Consider the following 17,346-nt stretch of genomic DNA (forward strand, 5'->3'; position numbering starts at 1 on the left):
GTCCCCAGACTGCTGGGATTTTGAGGTTTGAACAATCTTGTCTAATCACAGTGATCCTCAAAGTCTGTCCCCAGTCGTCTGGAAGGAAACAACGACATCCCTTGTGTTCCTTCATTCAGTGTTGCTACATCTCTGTCTAAAAAAGGCAGTGCTGAGAAGTGGTTTCTCAAGTTAAACAAGGTTAATTTTAATTTATATCGATTTAAGGAAGCCCACAGCAGAGCTCATTTCTAATACAACTATTGGAAATGTGATTAACACTTTCCTTTGGTGAGCTCCGCGACACCACCTTTGTTTAACGTGGTTGGTGTATTTCAAGGGAATAAATCGTATCTGCTACATATGAAGATCTGGGTGACAACAAGCTTTGATGTAATGGTGCTTTACTACTGTCTACCCCATTTTTATTTTAGCAAAAAAAAAAAAGTTTCAAAATCACCAGTTTATAGAAATTCTACTTAGAAGGCACATTGGAAATATTTAGTATCACTCATTTATTTGTTTTATAGAGCAACGAATGAGGACAAGGTAATGAGCTTTTCTCTCCATTTTTAAAGCTTGGGTTTCTCAGTATATGGACTTTTGAAGTCATTCCATGCGGTGCTGAGTCCACCCCACGGCCAGAAGGTCTGGGAGTAGTGGGAGGTCCCACCTGGCACCTCGCAGCCACCCACATCCAGCCGTGGCAGAGGCTGGAGAACAAAGAGCAATGAGCTGGGAGGTCTCGCCCACCGGATCAGACCGACGCACTGTCCCATGCCTGCACATGTCCCTGTGGCTGCTGCTCAGAGGACAAGGGGCGAAGGCGCTGGGTTGTGCCCCAGAGGAAGGACTATATTTCCTGCTCTTTTTCACACAGTGGCAACTCCCTTCTAATTGACATCAGCTTTAAGAAAACTTGGGGTTCACATTTTGCGGCTGATGAAAAAGTACTCAAACTTTTATTTGATCCCCTCTTGAGACACCAGTTGCTATGATGAATGCTAGAAAACCACAGGTATGGATAAGTTTACTGATGTATCAAGAAGTCTAGAGACAGTGAAAATAGTAAAGGGCACATTTAGCCTGATGAGGGATTCCATCACTGGATTTATTTAAACCAAAATTCCTCAATAAAATTATTATACTTTGCCTTTTGAAGCACGACAAACTATACCTTCCATTCTGCAAATCGTGGGGGTTGTTCCTTGATCTTTAACAATAATCGATGCTTTCAGAGTCCCCACTGAATACAAATCTGGTTTTATATTTGGGATCACCTTGATGTTTTTTATCAACTAGATTATACAATCCCTGATTGCGACATACCATCTGATCTGTCTGTTGCTGCTGCTTCTTCTAATCTTCAAATTTATATTCTGCCTTCTCGAATTTCAGCTGCCCTTTTCCAATGTGTCGTGGGGAAGTTGTGTAGTTATCTTGTTATTCCTGTCCTGTACGCACCCAATGTGGTGGAGTTGTGTTTTGATTTTTAAGAAACCATCTTTTCCAGTGGAGATAGATTGTCTGTCTGATTCCTCCCTCCCTTGTTCCTTCCTTCCTGTATCTGTTGATCATCAGTTATGTGAGTGGTGCTATTTCACATGCCAAGGAATATCCAAAGCAAATATAAAACATGATCTCTGCTTGTTGGAGCTTACAGTCTTGTTGGGAAGACAAGCTGCCCAAACATGAAGAGGAGACCGTATATCCTGAGTTGCCCAGGATAGCTCAAGTTTAAAAAGCCTGTTTTCCCAAATTAAGAGCACCACTTTTACTCTCAAAAGTGTCCCAGTTTGGGCAGTAAATGATAGGATCACTCTTCACGTAAACCATTAGGAGCAAAGCAAAGGATTAAGATTTATTGCTAAACCTTGCAAAGATAATACGTGCTATTGGGATTTCGAGGAAGGGGCGATCAGTGCAGGTTAGGGCATCTGGAGAGAGTCTCATGGTAAAGGTTGTGAGACTTGGGCTAAACCAGGAGGAATGAGTTGGATTTGTCTAAAAAGTAAGAGTATTGTAGCCCCAGGGAGAAGAGCATAACCCAAAGTCCAAAATGAGTATGTGATGCTTGAGAAAGAGCGGCAACATGGGGCTGGTTCCCTTGGCAGGAAGCGCTGGGAAGTATGGTTGTTAGGAGAGAGAAATCAAGTCACGGAGGGTGTGGAAAAGGCCAGAGTTTGGACCTGATTTCATGGACCCAGGAGAGGTGAGAGGAAGGTGACGTCTTGAAATGTCACTTCACAAGCATTACTTGGCTGTTAGTGTGAAGTCTGAACTGGGAGGGGAAAGTAGGGAAGGGAAGGATATTTCAAGAGTCTTTTGCAGAATTTCCAGGACAAGGTGATGCACAGCAGGACTATGATGGTGTTGGAGAAACCCAAGAGCCCTAAAAGAGTGAAGAAGGACAAAAAGAGTTGATGGGCTGGGGAACTAAGCAGGGTTAGTCCGAAAGAAAAAAAGGCTTTGAAGGTGATTCTGAGCTTTCAGACTTAAAGAGTAGAATACTGATGCCTCTGCTAAAAATGACATGGCCGCAGGGGGTGTTAGTGTTAGGCAGCCCTTGTCACCATCAAGGGGACCACCGTGTGGGTAAGAAGGGCCACATCTGACCCTCCAGAAAGAGGCTGGCACCGGCCCCAGGCCCTGCAGTGAAGCTGCCAATGTCCTGCATGTCTTGGTCCATGCTTTAGTCCACATTTCTAGCTGGACTTTGTCCCCACTTAGTTGCACCTGGCAAAGCTGATTCAAAATGGTACACGTGGTAAGGAAGGGGTGTGCATCTGATCCATTTCACTGGCATTATACTCCTGAAGTTAAACACTTAAGGTGAACAGGCTGCTGAGGCCTTAAGCGCCACCAATGAGAACAGGCTTTAAATAGTTCTGGAAGCAAAAGGCTTTCATCCAGTGTCATTGAATTTAAGCTTCATTAAACGTATTCTGTAGTTAAACTTTTCCATTCTCTTTGCATTTGATAGTTCAGACCATTCTGTGAGGTCGTCCCCTAGTGAGAGTGACATCCTCTGTGACTTCTCCCCCAGTTAGGTACTGGGCATCTGACATTTACGTTATTCTATCTTGGAGCACGGTTCCATGTTACGGGTCATTGTTTACATGTCTGCACTAGACTGCACATTCCTTAAGGTCAGGGGCCATGCCTCACTCAGCTTTATGTCACCAGCTTTTGGCTCACAGTGGGCGGATAATAAACACTTATATCGTTAACAGAAATTTCATGCCTGCTGATGATTTCTACGTTTACCATGTCCATGAAAATGTTGTAAAGGATTCAGTGCTCCCATGACTCAGTCTAGTATCTGAAAAGCAGCAAAGATCGTGTCTTTGGTATCACACTGTCTGGGGAAGAAGCTGGCTAAACACAAGTACTTCAAATATGCAACCAAGGTGACTCTGGCCAGGAACTTGCCAAGAATGGATACTATATTTTCCAGATTGTAATGACGAGGCCCTGTGGCATTTGTGTAGTGATTCATAAGTCAGAGATGTGCTCAAGTCTGGAAACGCCTTTCTTCTGCCTGGGTGAAGTAGGCCATTATTCGGGGAAGTCCTGGTGAGGCACGCAGCCATATCTGAAACCAGGACCCTTGTGCAACACAACAGAAACAATAATTTTAACCCCTGATGGTCAAAGAATGAGGGCTGTTGAGATAATGCTATTGTGGCATCTATTCCAGCAGAGAAGTAGAGCAGCCATCAGAAGCTGGGTGTTCATAAGGAACAGCTGAAGGAGACTGGGTTTCACAGCTGGGCTGCTGTGTGCGGGTGAGATACATCCTGACTGTTAGAATCAAGGGCTGGGAGAGAGCTGCTTCTCCAGGAGGGGTGTGGGGTCTGAAAACAATAAGGTTGTTTGTTCAAAATCCAGATTTCTGGGACTCCCTTAAATCTACTGTGGTTGCTTGTTCAAAGTTCCGATTTCTGGGACTACCTTATACCTATTGAATCAATCTCTGAGCATAGGACCCAGAAATATGAATTTTGAACCAACAGCCCAGGTAATTCTGAGGCACACGAAAGTGTGCACACTAGGGAAGACGTTGAAAATACAGGGCTATACATACGGAACAGCAGAGATTCAACATGACCTATTTGTCACAGGCCTCCAAAAAAGTGGGAAAAGACAACAATAACTAGGTGATTGCTACAAACATAGCTGAGAGAGAAGCTATGTTTGCAATGTAATTATATAGTTGTTATGTAGTTATATCCTATTTCAAGCAGATCCGATATGTAAAAATATGAACAGACACATTCACAGATGATTATTTTCCAAAAGGATTCTTGAAGTAATGCATTCATCAATGGGTTCCAAGCCAAACGTTTAAACTAGAATTTAATTTACACGCAATTTTGGAAGACAAGCTATCTGCAGTGTTGACTTGCATGCTCTTGCCTGTGGTCTATGTACTGGAGGAGTCTTAGAAGCGTCTCTTACTGAGGGAAGGGATCACAGGCCCACTTTCCTCCCTGGCACGATGGGACTGATTCTCACGATCTACAAGAAAACACCTGCCCTTGAAGCTAGTAAATGGATTGGAGCATAGCTGTATTTTAACCAGAAATTCACGATGAATATGCTTTGCATAAACCACTAACGGGTCGTCTTAAATCATCAGTATGGCCACCTTCATAGTGGAATTTATAATGAATCCAAAATATTAAATTTTAAGATAGAAATTTAAAGGCAGGATACCTTTCTTTTCAAATACTCCTTTTAGAAAAGAGTGGAGTGTGCTAGAAAATGCCTTTGGAGTCAGAGAGGTCTAGGGTTAAATCCCAATTCCGCCACTAGCTGTTTAACTTTAAGTTAAGTAAGTTTACTTAATTTCTCAGAGCCTCAGTGTGCTCTCCTATAAATGGAAATAAAATCATCAACATTGTAGGGGCATTCAAATCTGAGCTAATATTTCAGCTGTGTTCTTATAAGGAGTTCTGAGAACACAGAGAAGTTACTATCAAAAAATAAATAATAAATGAGATGCAAATGCCACCACCAACCCTATCAATTTAAATCTATAGGAGGTCACACAGAAAACAGTTACTCCCTTTTCTTGATTAAATCCCAAGAAAATGAATGATGAATATGGACCTTGTAAGTTTCCAGAGTTGCAGGAATAAAAGGAGAGGTTTTGGTGGTCATTTCTGTAGAGCTATGAAAGTCTGACAGCCAATGCAGTGAGGCATTCTAATCTTGTAAGAAGCATCGTTAACTTTTTGGGGCACCACCAACTAAGGAGTGCTCCCTCCCAGAGAAGTTGTGATCCCTGCAGCTGTCTAGGCAGACCATCAGCACTGCCTTCTCAGGAGAGCAGCCCTTTATGTTGCCTGGAGTGAACCAAGAACCGCCAACCAGGTCTTTCACTTGATATGCAAATGTAATTTCCTTTGAATGCAAGAGGATTCAAGACTCCAGTATGGTTTGAAAGTAGTAAAACTTTCTCAACTAATCACTACAAAGCTGAATTAGAAAGCCTGATTCAGGGTTCTACAAACTGCTTTACTGCAAATATATTTTCTGCAGAGCATTCAGAGATTTCAATGGTCCTATCACCTTTAGGTAACTCTAACCAAGTTGGCCTGCATGGTCTACTGTATCATAGCAAGAACTGGATGCAGGACCAATTAGAGCCGCAGCAGGTGGGGGGAACACACCTGGGTACTAACCTCCACTCTGTGCTCTGGGTATGAAGTCGATTCTGAATCAAACCCGAGATACTAAAACCCAAGACTTCCCCTTAATAAGATCAGAAATTGATTCTTCCCAGAGTTGAAGTGCTCAGGTGAGCGTTTCTAATTAAGGATCCTTTCATCACCAATGCCCTGGGTCACACTTATCAGTGAATTTTTAATGAATTACCATTAAGTGTTAGTCCCCATAAAACAGATGAGATTATGTGAAAAATATGATCTCTACAAAAGAGGCTTATATTTTATTTTCAACATGCTATCATGGGGAATACTAATTATCACTACAAAAAGCTTTGTTAATAATCCCCACAGTAAACTTTTTTTTCCAGTCCATTTCTGTTCCTACTTATAAGCATTTTACAGCTTTTCATTCATCTTTTTCCCACTGTTGTTTTAACCAATCTAATCACCTTTGTTTGAAACAAAATCAAGCCTCTACTGTTATTTTTACTTCTGAGATTTTATAAAATTAACCAGTCTTCATATTTCCCATATAATAGGACTTTTCAAATTAATGTACTATTGGTACACTATCCCATAAGAGTGAGAAAGACTGAGTATTTAATATTTACAAAATCTTTTCCAAGTGTGTAGTACACAGCAACAATAAACAAGGATGGCCTTGGCACTATTACATAGAAAGAAACCATTTTATCACATTACCAGATCACTCAGATTCAAAAGACTTGGGTTAGGGTAATGAATTTCTCTTTTTATCTCCACCAATAGCAATAACAACAACAACAACAACAACAACAACAACAACAACAACAAACCGGATATAGTTATTCTACGAAACTTTCAATTCAAAGCTACTTCCAAAAATTACTTTGTATTGTAATATAGCGGCCAATAAACTTTTAGCTGGGGAAAGCATAGTAAAGGGAAAACGTAGCAGGGAATTAAGAGAGTTGTTTTCAAATTTATATTCTATCTTGGTTTCCAATTTTTAACTTTCATTGGCATTTTATTAACTGGTAGTAATTTACAACAGTGTTTTAATGGCAACCATTCTAAATTAGTTATGAGAAGACATGAGGATGGATGTTTAGTACTAGAACCATTATGTCAATAAAGTAAGGTCAAAGTCAAGGTAAAAAAAAAAAAAAACCTATGCCTATTTGCTCACCCAACATGTATTTATGGAAACCCTAGTCTGTGTAGAGTGCTCAGTGAAGTGTGTAGGGGAGGAAAAACTCTCCTTCTACTCCCTGAGGGTGTAATAATTGAGTCTATGAGATAAACTGATAGCAAGAAGATTAACAAGAAAACAGATGTACATATTTACTGTGTGCACGGGGACATCACAGAAAAGGAAAGCGAATACCCAAACCCAGTGAGATCTAGAAGCTTATGTACCCCCTTCACAGGGACAGGGTGAGGAATGTAGGCAACTTAGGGGAGAGGAAGTGATTTTGGGGAAAGATGAATGGGCCCTCAGAACAACAGGTAATAGCCTGTAACAAACTCTGTATGTGGAGTCACTTCCAGTGTCCTGTCCTGTGATCTGAGTTAATTCCCCTGGTTCATGAGTTCCTTTTGGAGGCTCTGTCTTTAGGCAGAAAGGCGAGTTCAGACAAAGCCCCTGCCTGCATGTGCTGGTCCCCAAGTGCCCTCAGGTGGAAGTAATCAGCATACTGAAGACACATAGTTTGGGGCGGCATTACATAAACTTTTTCATGTGCAACAGGTAATAATTAAAAATATTTAAGACAAAGCTTGTCCTCAAGGAGCTTATAAAAAATTATCAGAATAAATCAGGTAGAAAGGTTGGATGACCAATATGAACACAACGTTCTTATAAAAAAGACAGCTGAGGCAGAAGATCACTTGAGCCCAGGAGTTCGAGGTTACAGGGAGCTACGACTGTGCCACCGCACACCAGCCTGGGCGACAGGGTGTGACCTGTCTTTAAAACAACAACAACAAACACAAACCTGATACCACACTCATACTTGAATAAAGAATGTAAGAATATATACCAGAACCTCTGAAGAGTGAGATTTAGGGGACTTTTAGTTTTCTATACATTTCTTTATGATTTGGATATTTTTAGAAACATATACTATTTTTGTAATCAGAAAAAAATCAAAATCAAAACATATGTCTATGAATAAACACTGAAAGGAAACAAGTGAAAATAAAATATTTGTTCATTTAGCTTGTTGGTGGCTTATGGGTGGATTTCTGTCTGTTTTAAGTTACTGTGCTGTTCTAGCAGAATTTTAATGACAGATTTAATTCAACAATAAAAGAAGTGTATGGAAATTTTAAGTCCTTTGATTTGAATAATTTACTTTATTATGTATTAGGAACAAAGGCGTCACAGCCATTTTTACTTCTAGCTAAAGAGTAGGCCGTGAAGGAAATTAACGTGTGTCTTTTATTTCTGTTTGTAATCTTTTTCCAACTCTCGTGTCATGTCCAGTCTAGATAGAAAATGGTAGAATAAACCTTTGTCAGTCTACTGGCCATGAACTGTTTCATTCCTATTATTTCGGTAATTCTTCTACTGTCATTAAAATGGAACATAGTCATTTATAGTTCCCTAATTTCTAAATGCTTTCGTTACTTTAACATGCTGTCCTGAAAAAAACAAAGCAAATTAAAATGATTCCTGGCTATATTTCAGAAAAGCACCAGCAGCCTTGACCTTGGTGTTTCAAGACTGCCAGATGAAATGGAAAAGGGGCCTTCTTCACTTTAGCAAGTCCTAGTTACATCACTGACCATTTTTCAAATCCTGTAATCTTGTATTTAGTGTCACTTTAGGCTGAATCATCCTTTTCAGAGATGGCACAGATAGTGGTATCTCTGTAGCTTTTCTTATTTAATACAACTCAACTGTCATTTTAAGTGAAAAAATTCTGATGGAGCATGAGAAATTTTCTGTTAATGAAGGTTTATGTCCTTCTGGCCACGAACAAGGGTGTCTGGTACTTGCTAACTCCACTGAAAAACCGTATTATTTTGTAAAGTTAATTGTGGATTTCCAAGTATCCTTTAAGCACTAGTAAATTCATTTATTCATTTTGCAAGTTAATGGGGGCAGGGGCGGGCAGGGAAGGCTGTCAGTCCCACTCCACAAACCAAACAATGCAGGAATTGAGCGAGCAAGGAACATCCTTATCAGTGATTCTAGTTAGAATTAATGCTTGACTCAAAATTTCATTTTCATGGTAGTTGTGCTTAGATTTGAGACTTATGTACATTCTTCTTGATAATAATATTTAAATACTTTTATTTCTTAAAGTTATATTCATCAGAGTCGTGAATAAGGACACTTTAAAGTTAAAAACTAGGTCTAGGATGTGGCACTGGACATAAACAAAGACATGCTCCTATATCCACCTACGTGGTTACTGTACAGTGGGATACAGACGTGTTCACAGGTGTTAAGGGGAGAGACCCACAGTGGTCTCTGCGTGTAGCTGGCATGACTCCACCTCACAAAACAAGAGGGAGCAGAGCAGGCCAGGAACCTGGGGGAGGCACAGAGTTCACTTAGATTTAAAATGTCTTTAGAAGCAAAGATCTAGCAAAGCAACTTCTGAACTTTAGAAAGAACCATTTTACTTTACTTTTTTTTAAAGCACCATAGTTTTATTCTTACTTACAACTAAAAATTTAAGTTGAAATAACGTATCAGTGAAGTTCTTAGAAATTACAGAGAAGAAAAATACCTTCATTTAAAAAGTCAAATAAGAAAAAACCTCTTGGTTCTGCAGCAGATCAAACTGGCTCTTAAATTATTATCTTAACAAATTAACATCACCTTGAAATATCAAGAGGTATTTGGGGTAGTAAGTTATAGAGCTCACCCCCAAAGCCATGAGAATGGCTAAAGGGCCAGTGGCAAGTGAAATTAACCTCTAGTCAGTTTCCTCTAATTTCAGCTGCCTCTTTACAACAAAGAACCCATAAAATGAAATGATGCGGACCAACCTTTTATTGCACCCACAATATTTTGGTCTAGTCCTTTCCGGTTGTCATTGAGTCCTCTTTTCCTCTTCCCATTGGGTAAGGAGTTAGCCAAAGTCTTGTCATCAAAAAATGCACACACCAGTTTTCTAAAGAGAAGGCTTCCTGAGCGAGTGTAGTTTGACAATATAGAGTCCAGCTGAGATTTAGGCATAAACACATCAAAGCCTTCAGCAAGTTGCACTTCTGGCTACCAAAAGAACATAAATATTTCATTAAAAGCAAGATTTGAAGCATTTGACTTTGGGGATATGTACCACAAAAAACAAACACACAAAACAACATCACTAGCTATTGAAGTGTCCATATCCCACAAATGAAACAGTCTCAGCTTTGTGTGCCAATATTTGCAATTTATAAAACCAATGAGTAGTTATAATTCACAAAACAGGATGCTCCAATTCCAACATTAAGTCTTATCAAAAGCAACGGAAAGGAAGTAGTCAAGCGAAGGCTGGATAACTACAAAACTATTATCCTAGAGCTGACGGGGAGCTGAGACTTCTGGCTGAAACATCCTCATTTTGTAAACGAGGGAACTAAGGCCCAAAGAGATCGTAACAAAAATGACTTAAATATAATCCAAATGTGCTCGGTGCATTACAATTTACAGATCACCTTCTCTGTAAGAACTTAATTTCTTTCACCTAAGGACACAAATACAGGGCTACCTCACAGCCCCCTGGCTCTTTCTACTATGCCAGTGGCTTTTAGCTGTGAAACTATTTTTTCCCGAATGAAAACTTATATAAACTAATACATAACATATAAAAATGATGAGCAGGTTCCCAGGCAGTTTAAATCCACCCCCATCCCTACTTTTGAGAGGAAAATCAGCACACTAGTCACACTGCTTCCCTATCGGGGACTTCCTGACTGGTTACAGGATCCAAAGACCTACAAGGTGCCTTTCAACTTGGACTCTACCACATGACGCCAACAATGCCGTCTCCATCAGTACACATGGATGTTTCCAACCTGCTTTTTCATCTTTCCACCCAGCTCATGTCCTTTCCTTTCCTTTCCAAAGCCTTTCCTAACTTGTTCCTGCCCATGGAGACGGCTACGTGCTCTCTGTTGCCACTGTTGATTTAACAGATGTACACGATTGAATTAATTATATACTGTCTCAGAATTATTTATTAGATTGCAGCCCTTCCTGATCCTGGAACATACTCTGTATCTCTAGGAGCTGGCACATAGTAGGCACTCAATAAATTCTTGTTGGACAGATAATAGTTCATTAGTCATAATGTAAGCTACTAAGTCATTTAATGAATTTAGTGTTGGTTATAATAATAATAACTTTATTATTGGTTGGTTAATAACTTTTATATGAAGAGATGCAATTGGTAAACTTTTATTAGGAAAAAAGTCACATGTACTACCAAAGCTGATTCTCAGATCTCGAACTTATCACTTTGCAAACCTGGCACCGTTTTAGATTTTCTAAATCATATTAGAAATGTGAGGATTTGGGATTAGTTTCTCTCCTGGAAAGTAGGAATGATTATTTTTGTTTTTGTTTTGTTGCTTTTCAACGTGTCCAGCACATTATGGTCAGAGCAAACAGTGCTTGGAGCATGGCTGAAATTATTCGGATGACACAGGAAGGAGTCTGGGCCCCTTCGAAATGGCATTTTTGACTGGATTATCCAGAAAGTCATCTCACTGGGCCATCAGATTTTTTCTCTGACTTCTGCATCTTGCTGCTCATGGGTCACAGGTCTGTAGAGGAGGCTGTCTGGAGCTGGAGGCTGTGTCCCTACTTCTTAGAACAGAGGTGGCACAAACCGGGCACTCAATAAGTATTTGTTCAATGATTCGATACAGAAATATTAGGATTAAGAGAACTGTACCATCATAATCTAACATGAAGTTTTATTTATAACCACAATTTTATTTTGTACCTCCTATGGCTGCATGTAGAGTTGTTGTTCTAAAGGAACTGATCTCAGATTTTTGCTAAGCACTCCTATATCATTTGAAAGCTATTAAAAAAATCCGAGTTTATCTTCTAGAAGCAGCTACTGACAGCTATTTGGGGGTACAGAAGCTCTTAATTGCAAAAGCGGGAAGAGAAGGACACCAGCTTATTCATATAACCCTGAGTTTGATTCTGATGCCATTAAACGCGTGCTTAAAACCCAGCCACCTGATGTATGAGACACCCCCTTTGATTTCTCCTGTGGAACTTGGACTTGAGAAACACTGGCCTGAATAAGCCCCCAGGCAGAACCAGCCACTCCCGTCTTCATGCACTCACAGTGTTTTCTATGAACTGTGTTTGTGCCACTTTCCATGCTGCATGTACTTAGCTGTGAGTTTGGGTTCCTCACCAGAATGGGGACTCTTCTTGTATCTGGAGTGCCAGCCACCCAGATAGTGCCCAGTGGATATTTGTCAGAATAAACAAAACACTATGCAAGAATTCATTCTAAATGACAAGTGTTGATTCAGAGACCTTTTAGCCCTTATATAAAGGAAGTGGGTTTGAAAGTCTGCCACACCATGGCTCAGCACACTGATGTCTTCTAGAATCGTTCATGTGCCAACTTCAGGAGTTAGGCTACCTGGAGAAAACTAATCACTGATTCAATACCTATTCACTAGCACCCTCTGTGTGTGGGAATCTGAAGGCTGGCTCTGCAGGTGAGACATACACATAAATACCTGTCCTACAAAGTAGACCGTGACACATGCTACAGGAGAGGTACAGAGCAAGTGCTGTGATAGCACCAGGCAGGACATGGCTGCTGGAGGTGTGGGGTAAGGGGGCAGGGGGCTCAGGAGGGGATAGGATAGCAAAAGCATTTTAACAGGGCCTTGAAGGGGGCATTCAGGAGACAGGTATAGTTGCTGTTTCTGGCATCTGCTGCGACTCCTCCGTGGAGCCAAGGGACTTCCTATGGTAGCATTCTAGTCTCTGAGGTTCCAGCCAATGCAGAAGCTGTCACTGCTTTCTGTTCCACTTTCTATTGCCACACAAATACTGTTATTTTGGACTGATCTTTCCAGATCGAGGAACAGGAACTCACTGCCATGTGAGCACCTTACAAAGGAGTCGTTAGTCTGATCAGTGGTGGCAGCGACAAGGGCACAGGCGCCTGAGCTCTGCCCCTTCCTGCTCCTCACGGAGCACATGTGTTTAAAAATAGGCTACAACTCTTAAATTGTATCACTGACTCTCTTCTCTTGGTAGACCGGCTCTAGTTTAAACTTACTGCTTACTCATGATAGAAACTAGTCCAAATGAATATCATTTTAAGAACTAGACTTCCCTTGACAGATTCACTCCTTGAGACTCAGGCCAAGACAGACAGCTAATACATTAATTTACAGATTCCATTGATTACTGAGGGTACCATGATCTTTAAATAATGACATCCAAGGTTGGGGAGAATTTGTGACACTTATAGTCATCATTTTAAGAGTCTGAATCCCCACTGTAAATTTGGATTTTCATGTAGAAGAGCCTCTTTTAGGCACCTCAGCCACTTAGCACAACAATGTATCAAGTGTCCAGTGGCGTGATGTCTTACACTGGGTGAAGTTCTGGAAGCAGAAACTGTACATTGTCATAATGACTGTTGAAAATGTCCCTGGATCCAGGCCTGCAAACATTAACTGGTTGGCTTCTTTGCACTTCAGCTGTGGTCTCCCTTTGCTTAGGAGCAGCTGGGGCTGAGATCTGGTTTGGTGGGGGCTCTCATAACCAGGTACATGAAAAGATTCCCCCAGCCCACCCCCAAGTCCCTATGGGCATATCATGTGACTCTCCTGTATAATCCAAAGGAAAGAAAGGAAGAAAATTTTAAGATTGTACAAATTGATCACCAAGGGACCATTTCTGATACAGGCTATTTTATGTAAAGTATTATCAATAGGGAATTACAGTAAGACGTGTAAAAAAACTACATGTGGTCATTAGTCAAAGAGTAAAAAGTGAATGAATATTCACACTGGGCATTGGCCCCAGATTTTCAATTACAGATTAATAAATTATACATCACAGTCTGCAAATTCTGTGCATTGTGTAGAATTTATAGGCACATGCCCAAGGTGGTTTGCAGTTACAGGCACATGCCCAAGGTGGTTTGCACGAGGTCATCTGGTGATTTGAGGGGCAAGGCTGGCCCAGGGCCAAAACCTGGAACTACAGACGAAGAGACACATCCTGCTGAATAAGATGAACTGATTTTGGACTGAAAAGCAATAACAGGATTTATAACAACGTTTAGAGGATGTGGATTTAGTTTTCCTATTCGCAATGGTGTATAAATGATCTTTTATTCTCATTTGGTGTTATACTTATCTTGCAGTATATTAGACATATTTCTAGGAAAACGTGTTTTAGTTTATGAAAAGAAATTTTATTTACTTATTTTTTTTGAGACAGGATCTCACTCTGTCACCCAAGCTGGAGTACAGTGGCACAAGCATAACTCACTGCAGCCTCAAACTCCTGAGCTCAAGCGATCCTCCTGCCTCAGCCTCCCGAGTACAAGTTTCCAATTTAAACTATCGCCTATTTTTTTTGTGTGTGTTTGTGAGACAGGGTCTTACTTTGTCACCCAGACTGGAGTACAGTGGCATGATCACAGCTCACAGCAACCTCAAATTCCTAGGTTCAAGGGATCCTCCTGCCTCAGCCTCCTGAATAGCTGGGACTACAGGTGCACATCACAACGCTTGGCTAACTTTTCTATTTTTTGTAGAGCTGGGGGGGTCTTTCTATGTTGCCCAGGCTGGTCTTGAACTCCTGGGCTCAAGCGATCCTCCTGCCTCAGCCTCCCAAAGTGCTAGGATTACAGGTGTGAGCCACTGCACCTGGCCTATGAAAAGAAATTCTAAAAAACACAAACCCCCCATATAATTAATTTTATTTTGCTCAGACATGTGATCTACTTCTGTTAGAGAGAAACTAAAATTGTTCCTGTAATTCAGGTCTGCTCCAGGTGGACTTATCAAGAATTCCTGCTACCATGTATTAAATGCTACGCTGGGAACATGGCCAGTGAGCCAGGAGGCCACGAGAACTCTCGAGACTGGGTGGCCCAAGGACACAGCAGGGTGGAGAACCCCAGTGGTGATGGGGCCACAGCACGGTGCACTATACCATGTGTCCTACTAAGGCTGACGGTGTAAGGTAGGCACTCTACACGTAGTAAAAAATGCTCGGCCAAAAGTTCTGTTAAAATGTATGTGTACCCCATGTACTGGCATATATATATTTAATGTTGATTAGATAAAAATTATAAGACGTCATTAAGGAGCCAGTCCTTTTCAGATTTTTTATTTGACAAAATTTGGGTAGAACTAAGAATGTAGTTTTAGAAAAGAATACAATTTGGTCTCTTGAAAGTTTTTTTCATGTACTTGCATAATCAGACATTCCAGTCTTTTAGAGATGTTTTTAGCTTTTTCCTTTCTCAGGTAATAAATTAATGACTCTGAAGACTAGGGCTTGATTTATGCTAAAAATATTTGAGCCAAAATGTAGAACACGTAAGAGTTTAGCCACTACAATCTAGCTTCTTCCTCACTCCACGGAAATTGCTCCTCCAAGAAGATGTCCACCCTGAGAGTCTGTCCTTGGCCCTGTGGGCAGGGAGGTGACCTGACTGCCTGCGCTACAGCTCACGCCCTGTGATGCTGTAACTATTATTTGTGAATTTTCTTCCATGTGCTCCTTGAAGGGCAAGGACTATTTCATTCATTTCATTATGCCCTGGAAAACAGTGATATAATTAACATTTGTTTGCTACTTAACTATACTCCAGGCCCTAGGCTAACTAACATACAATACATGGATTTTTCTAATTTAATTTTTACCCCATTAAGTGGCTACCATTATTATTCCCAATTTGCAGATATAAAAACTAAGCTTCAGAGGTTAAGTCACTTCTTTAAGATTATCCAGCTAATACATGATAAAGCAAGGATTTGAACCCAAGTAGCCTGTGCTAGAACTTACACTCTCTTGCATATACTGCCTCAATTTCAACATGTCAAAGAATAAATAAAACACTGCTTGCCTGATTTACTTGACTAGTTCTTAGTGGATCATTTCATCTATTGAGCTAATTTGGAAACTATTTCTGTTGAAAGCACCAATACATTTTAAATTATTTTAAGAAGAATGATATAAAATAAACATTAATAAAATTATCTTAAGCTGATGAATATCCATAAATTTATCTTCTGAAAAACTTTTAAATTGGTGTAATCTAGGATTATTGGAGAACATTCAGACTAACTACAAGTAGAAAAATATTTTCTATTGTTAAAAATATTATTAAAAACTGGTCCGAATGTGTCTCTGAAGCCAAAAAACAAGCCAAACAAAAAGCAAGAACCAAACAAAGTTAGGCTATGTATCATATCTGCCCTGAAAACCACAAATCGATATATCTAACATTGGAAAAACAGTGACTATAAGAAACTGTTTTGTCTCAATACAACCCAGGAAGAAAAAATTAAATACTGTATTTAAATGGGAAATTTAGTTTTGGGTTTCTGCTTTTGCTTCTGTGTAATTTAGGTTTGAATTTTACTGAATGTGCTAATTTAAATAGGGTCAAATAATCCTGCCCCAAAAGAGAAACATTTCTGGCTACTCCCTTTTAAAAAACTGCTTGTTCACGTGTATTTGTTCATTCATCCATACAAATAAGTTTATCTTATATATTTATATTTGTTCCCATAAAGGTATGTAGGTAGGGCTGCTAAGGTTAATGAAAGAACCAATATTTATTGAGTGCTTAACATGTGCCAGCCACTGTTCTAAGTGGATTACTTAGAATGTGGATGACTTCATTTAATTCTTCCAACAAGCCAACTCTAGGAGGTAAACACTATTACTATTAATATCCCCACTCTACAGAGAGAAAGGGAGTGAGGAGAAGTCAGGTTCACTTGCTCACGGTCACATAGCTGAGATTCCAACCCAGGCAGCCAGATCTCAAACCCCACTCGCTTACCCACTCACTTCTCCCCAAGAAACTTCCAGAAACTAGAGTAACAGCCACAGTCGAACCTTTCAGTTCCCTTTCATATAACAATCATCCCACGAAGAGTTATGGAGCGTTCACCATGCAGAGCACTGCGCTAGAATGGGCACCCACAAGTCTTCCTCACCAGACTTGGGCTGGAGGATGGCTCCACCTTTCCTGCCTCTGCAAATTGTGCAGGCTACTGGTAAAATGGGGATGGTAATTCCTCAAAGAGTAAGGATTAATGAGGTCAGTTATTTAGCACAAGGTGGCACATGAATAATAATAATACTGTTATTATTATGTAGCCCCTGCTCTTGAGAAGCTGGAGTGGAAGGAGAGGAAGTCATGTCAATCATTACAAAACAGTATAGAATGTTCCATAGAGAAGGATCATCCAAATCACAGCAGAGCCTTGAAGGGAGCTGGGTGGGCAGGGAGAGGAGTAACGAGGAAAGAATAAGTCAACGGCAGTTAAATGGAAGAGGGGGTTCCAATTAAAGCCAAGTCCAAGACTTGATGTTTCGTAAGTTTATTTTCTATATTGTGCTTAATGCAAATGCAGGTGCTCTGTCACTTGCAGATTAAATACATAATATTTACTGAGTACCTTCTATGTACCAGGCACTGCAATAGGATTTTGTTACGTACTAGATATCATTTAATGCTCACAACAC

At 40.3% G+C, this 17,346-nt stretch overlaps 1 protein-coding gene across 6 annotated transcripts in view; it reads right to left on the bottom strand.

Moving 5' to 3' along the window:
• Positions 1 to 17,346, bottom strand: part of BEND7 (BEN domain containing 7) — an 83,981-nt gene that overhangs the window by 31,105 nt on the left and 35,530 nt on the right. For all 6 annotated transcript variants that reach the window (XM_045533641.1, XM_045533666.1, XM_045533683.1 and 3 more), the window contains exon 6: positions 9,639 to 9,864. In XM_045533641.1, coding sequence (XP_045389597.1) covers positions 9,639 to 9,864 — 226 coding nt within the window. The remainder of the gene's footprint in view (positions 1 to 9,638; positions 9,865 to 17,346) is intronic.

Source organism: Lemur catta, chromosome 1 (genome assembly GCF_020740605.2).
Source record: "Lemur catta isolate mLemCat1 chromosome 1, mLemCat1.pri, whole genome shotgun sequence".
Lineage (NCBI taxonomy): Eukaryota > Metazoa > Chordata > Mammalia > Primates > Lemuridae > Lemur > Lemur catta.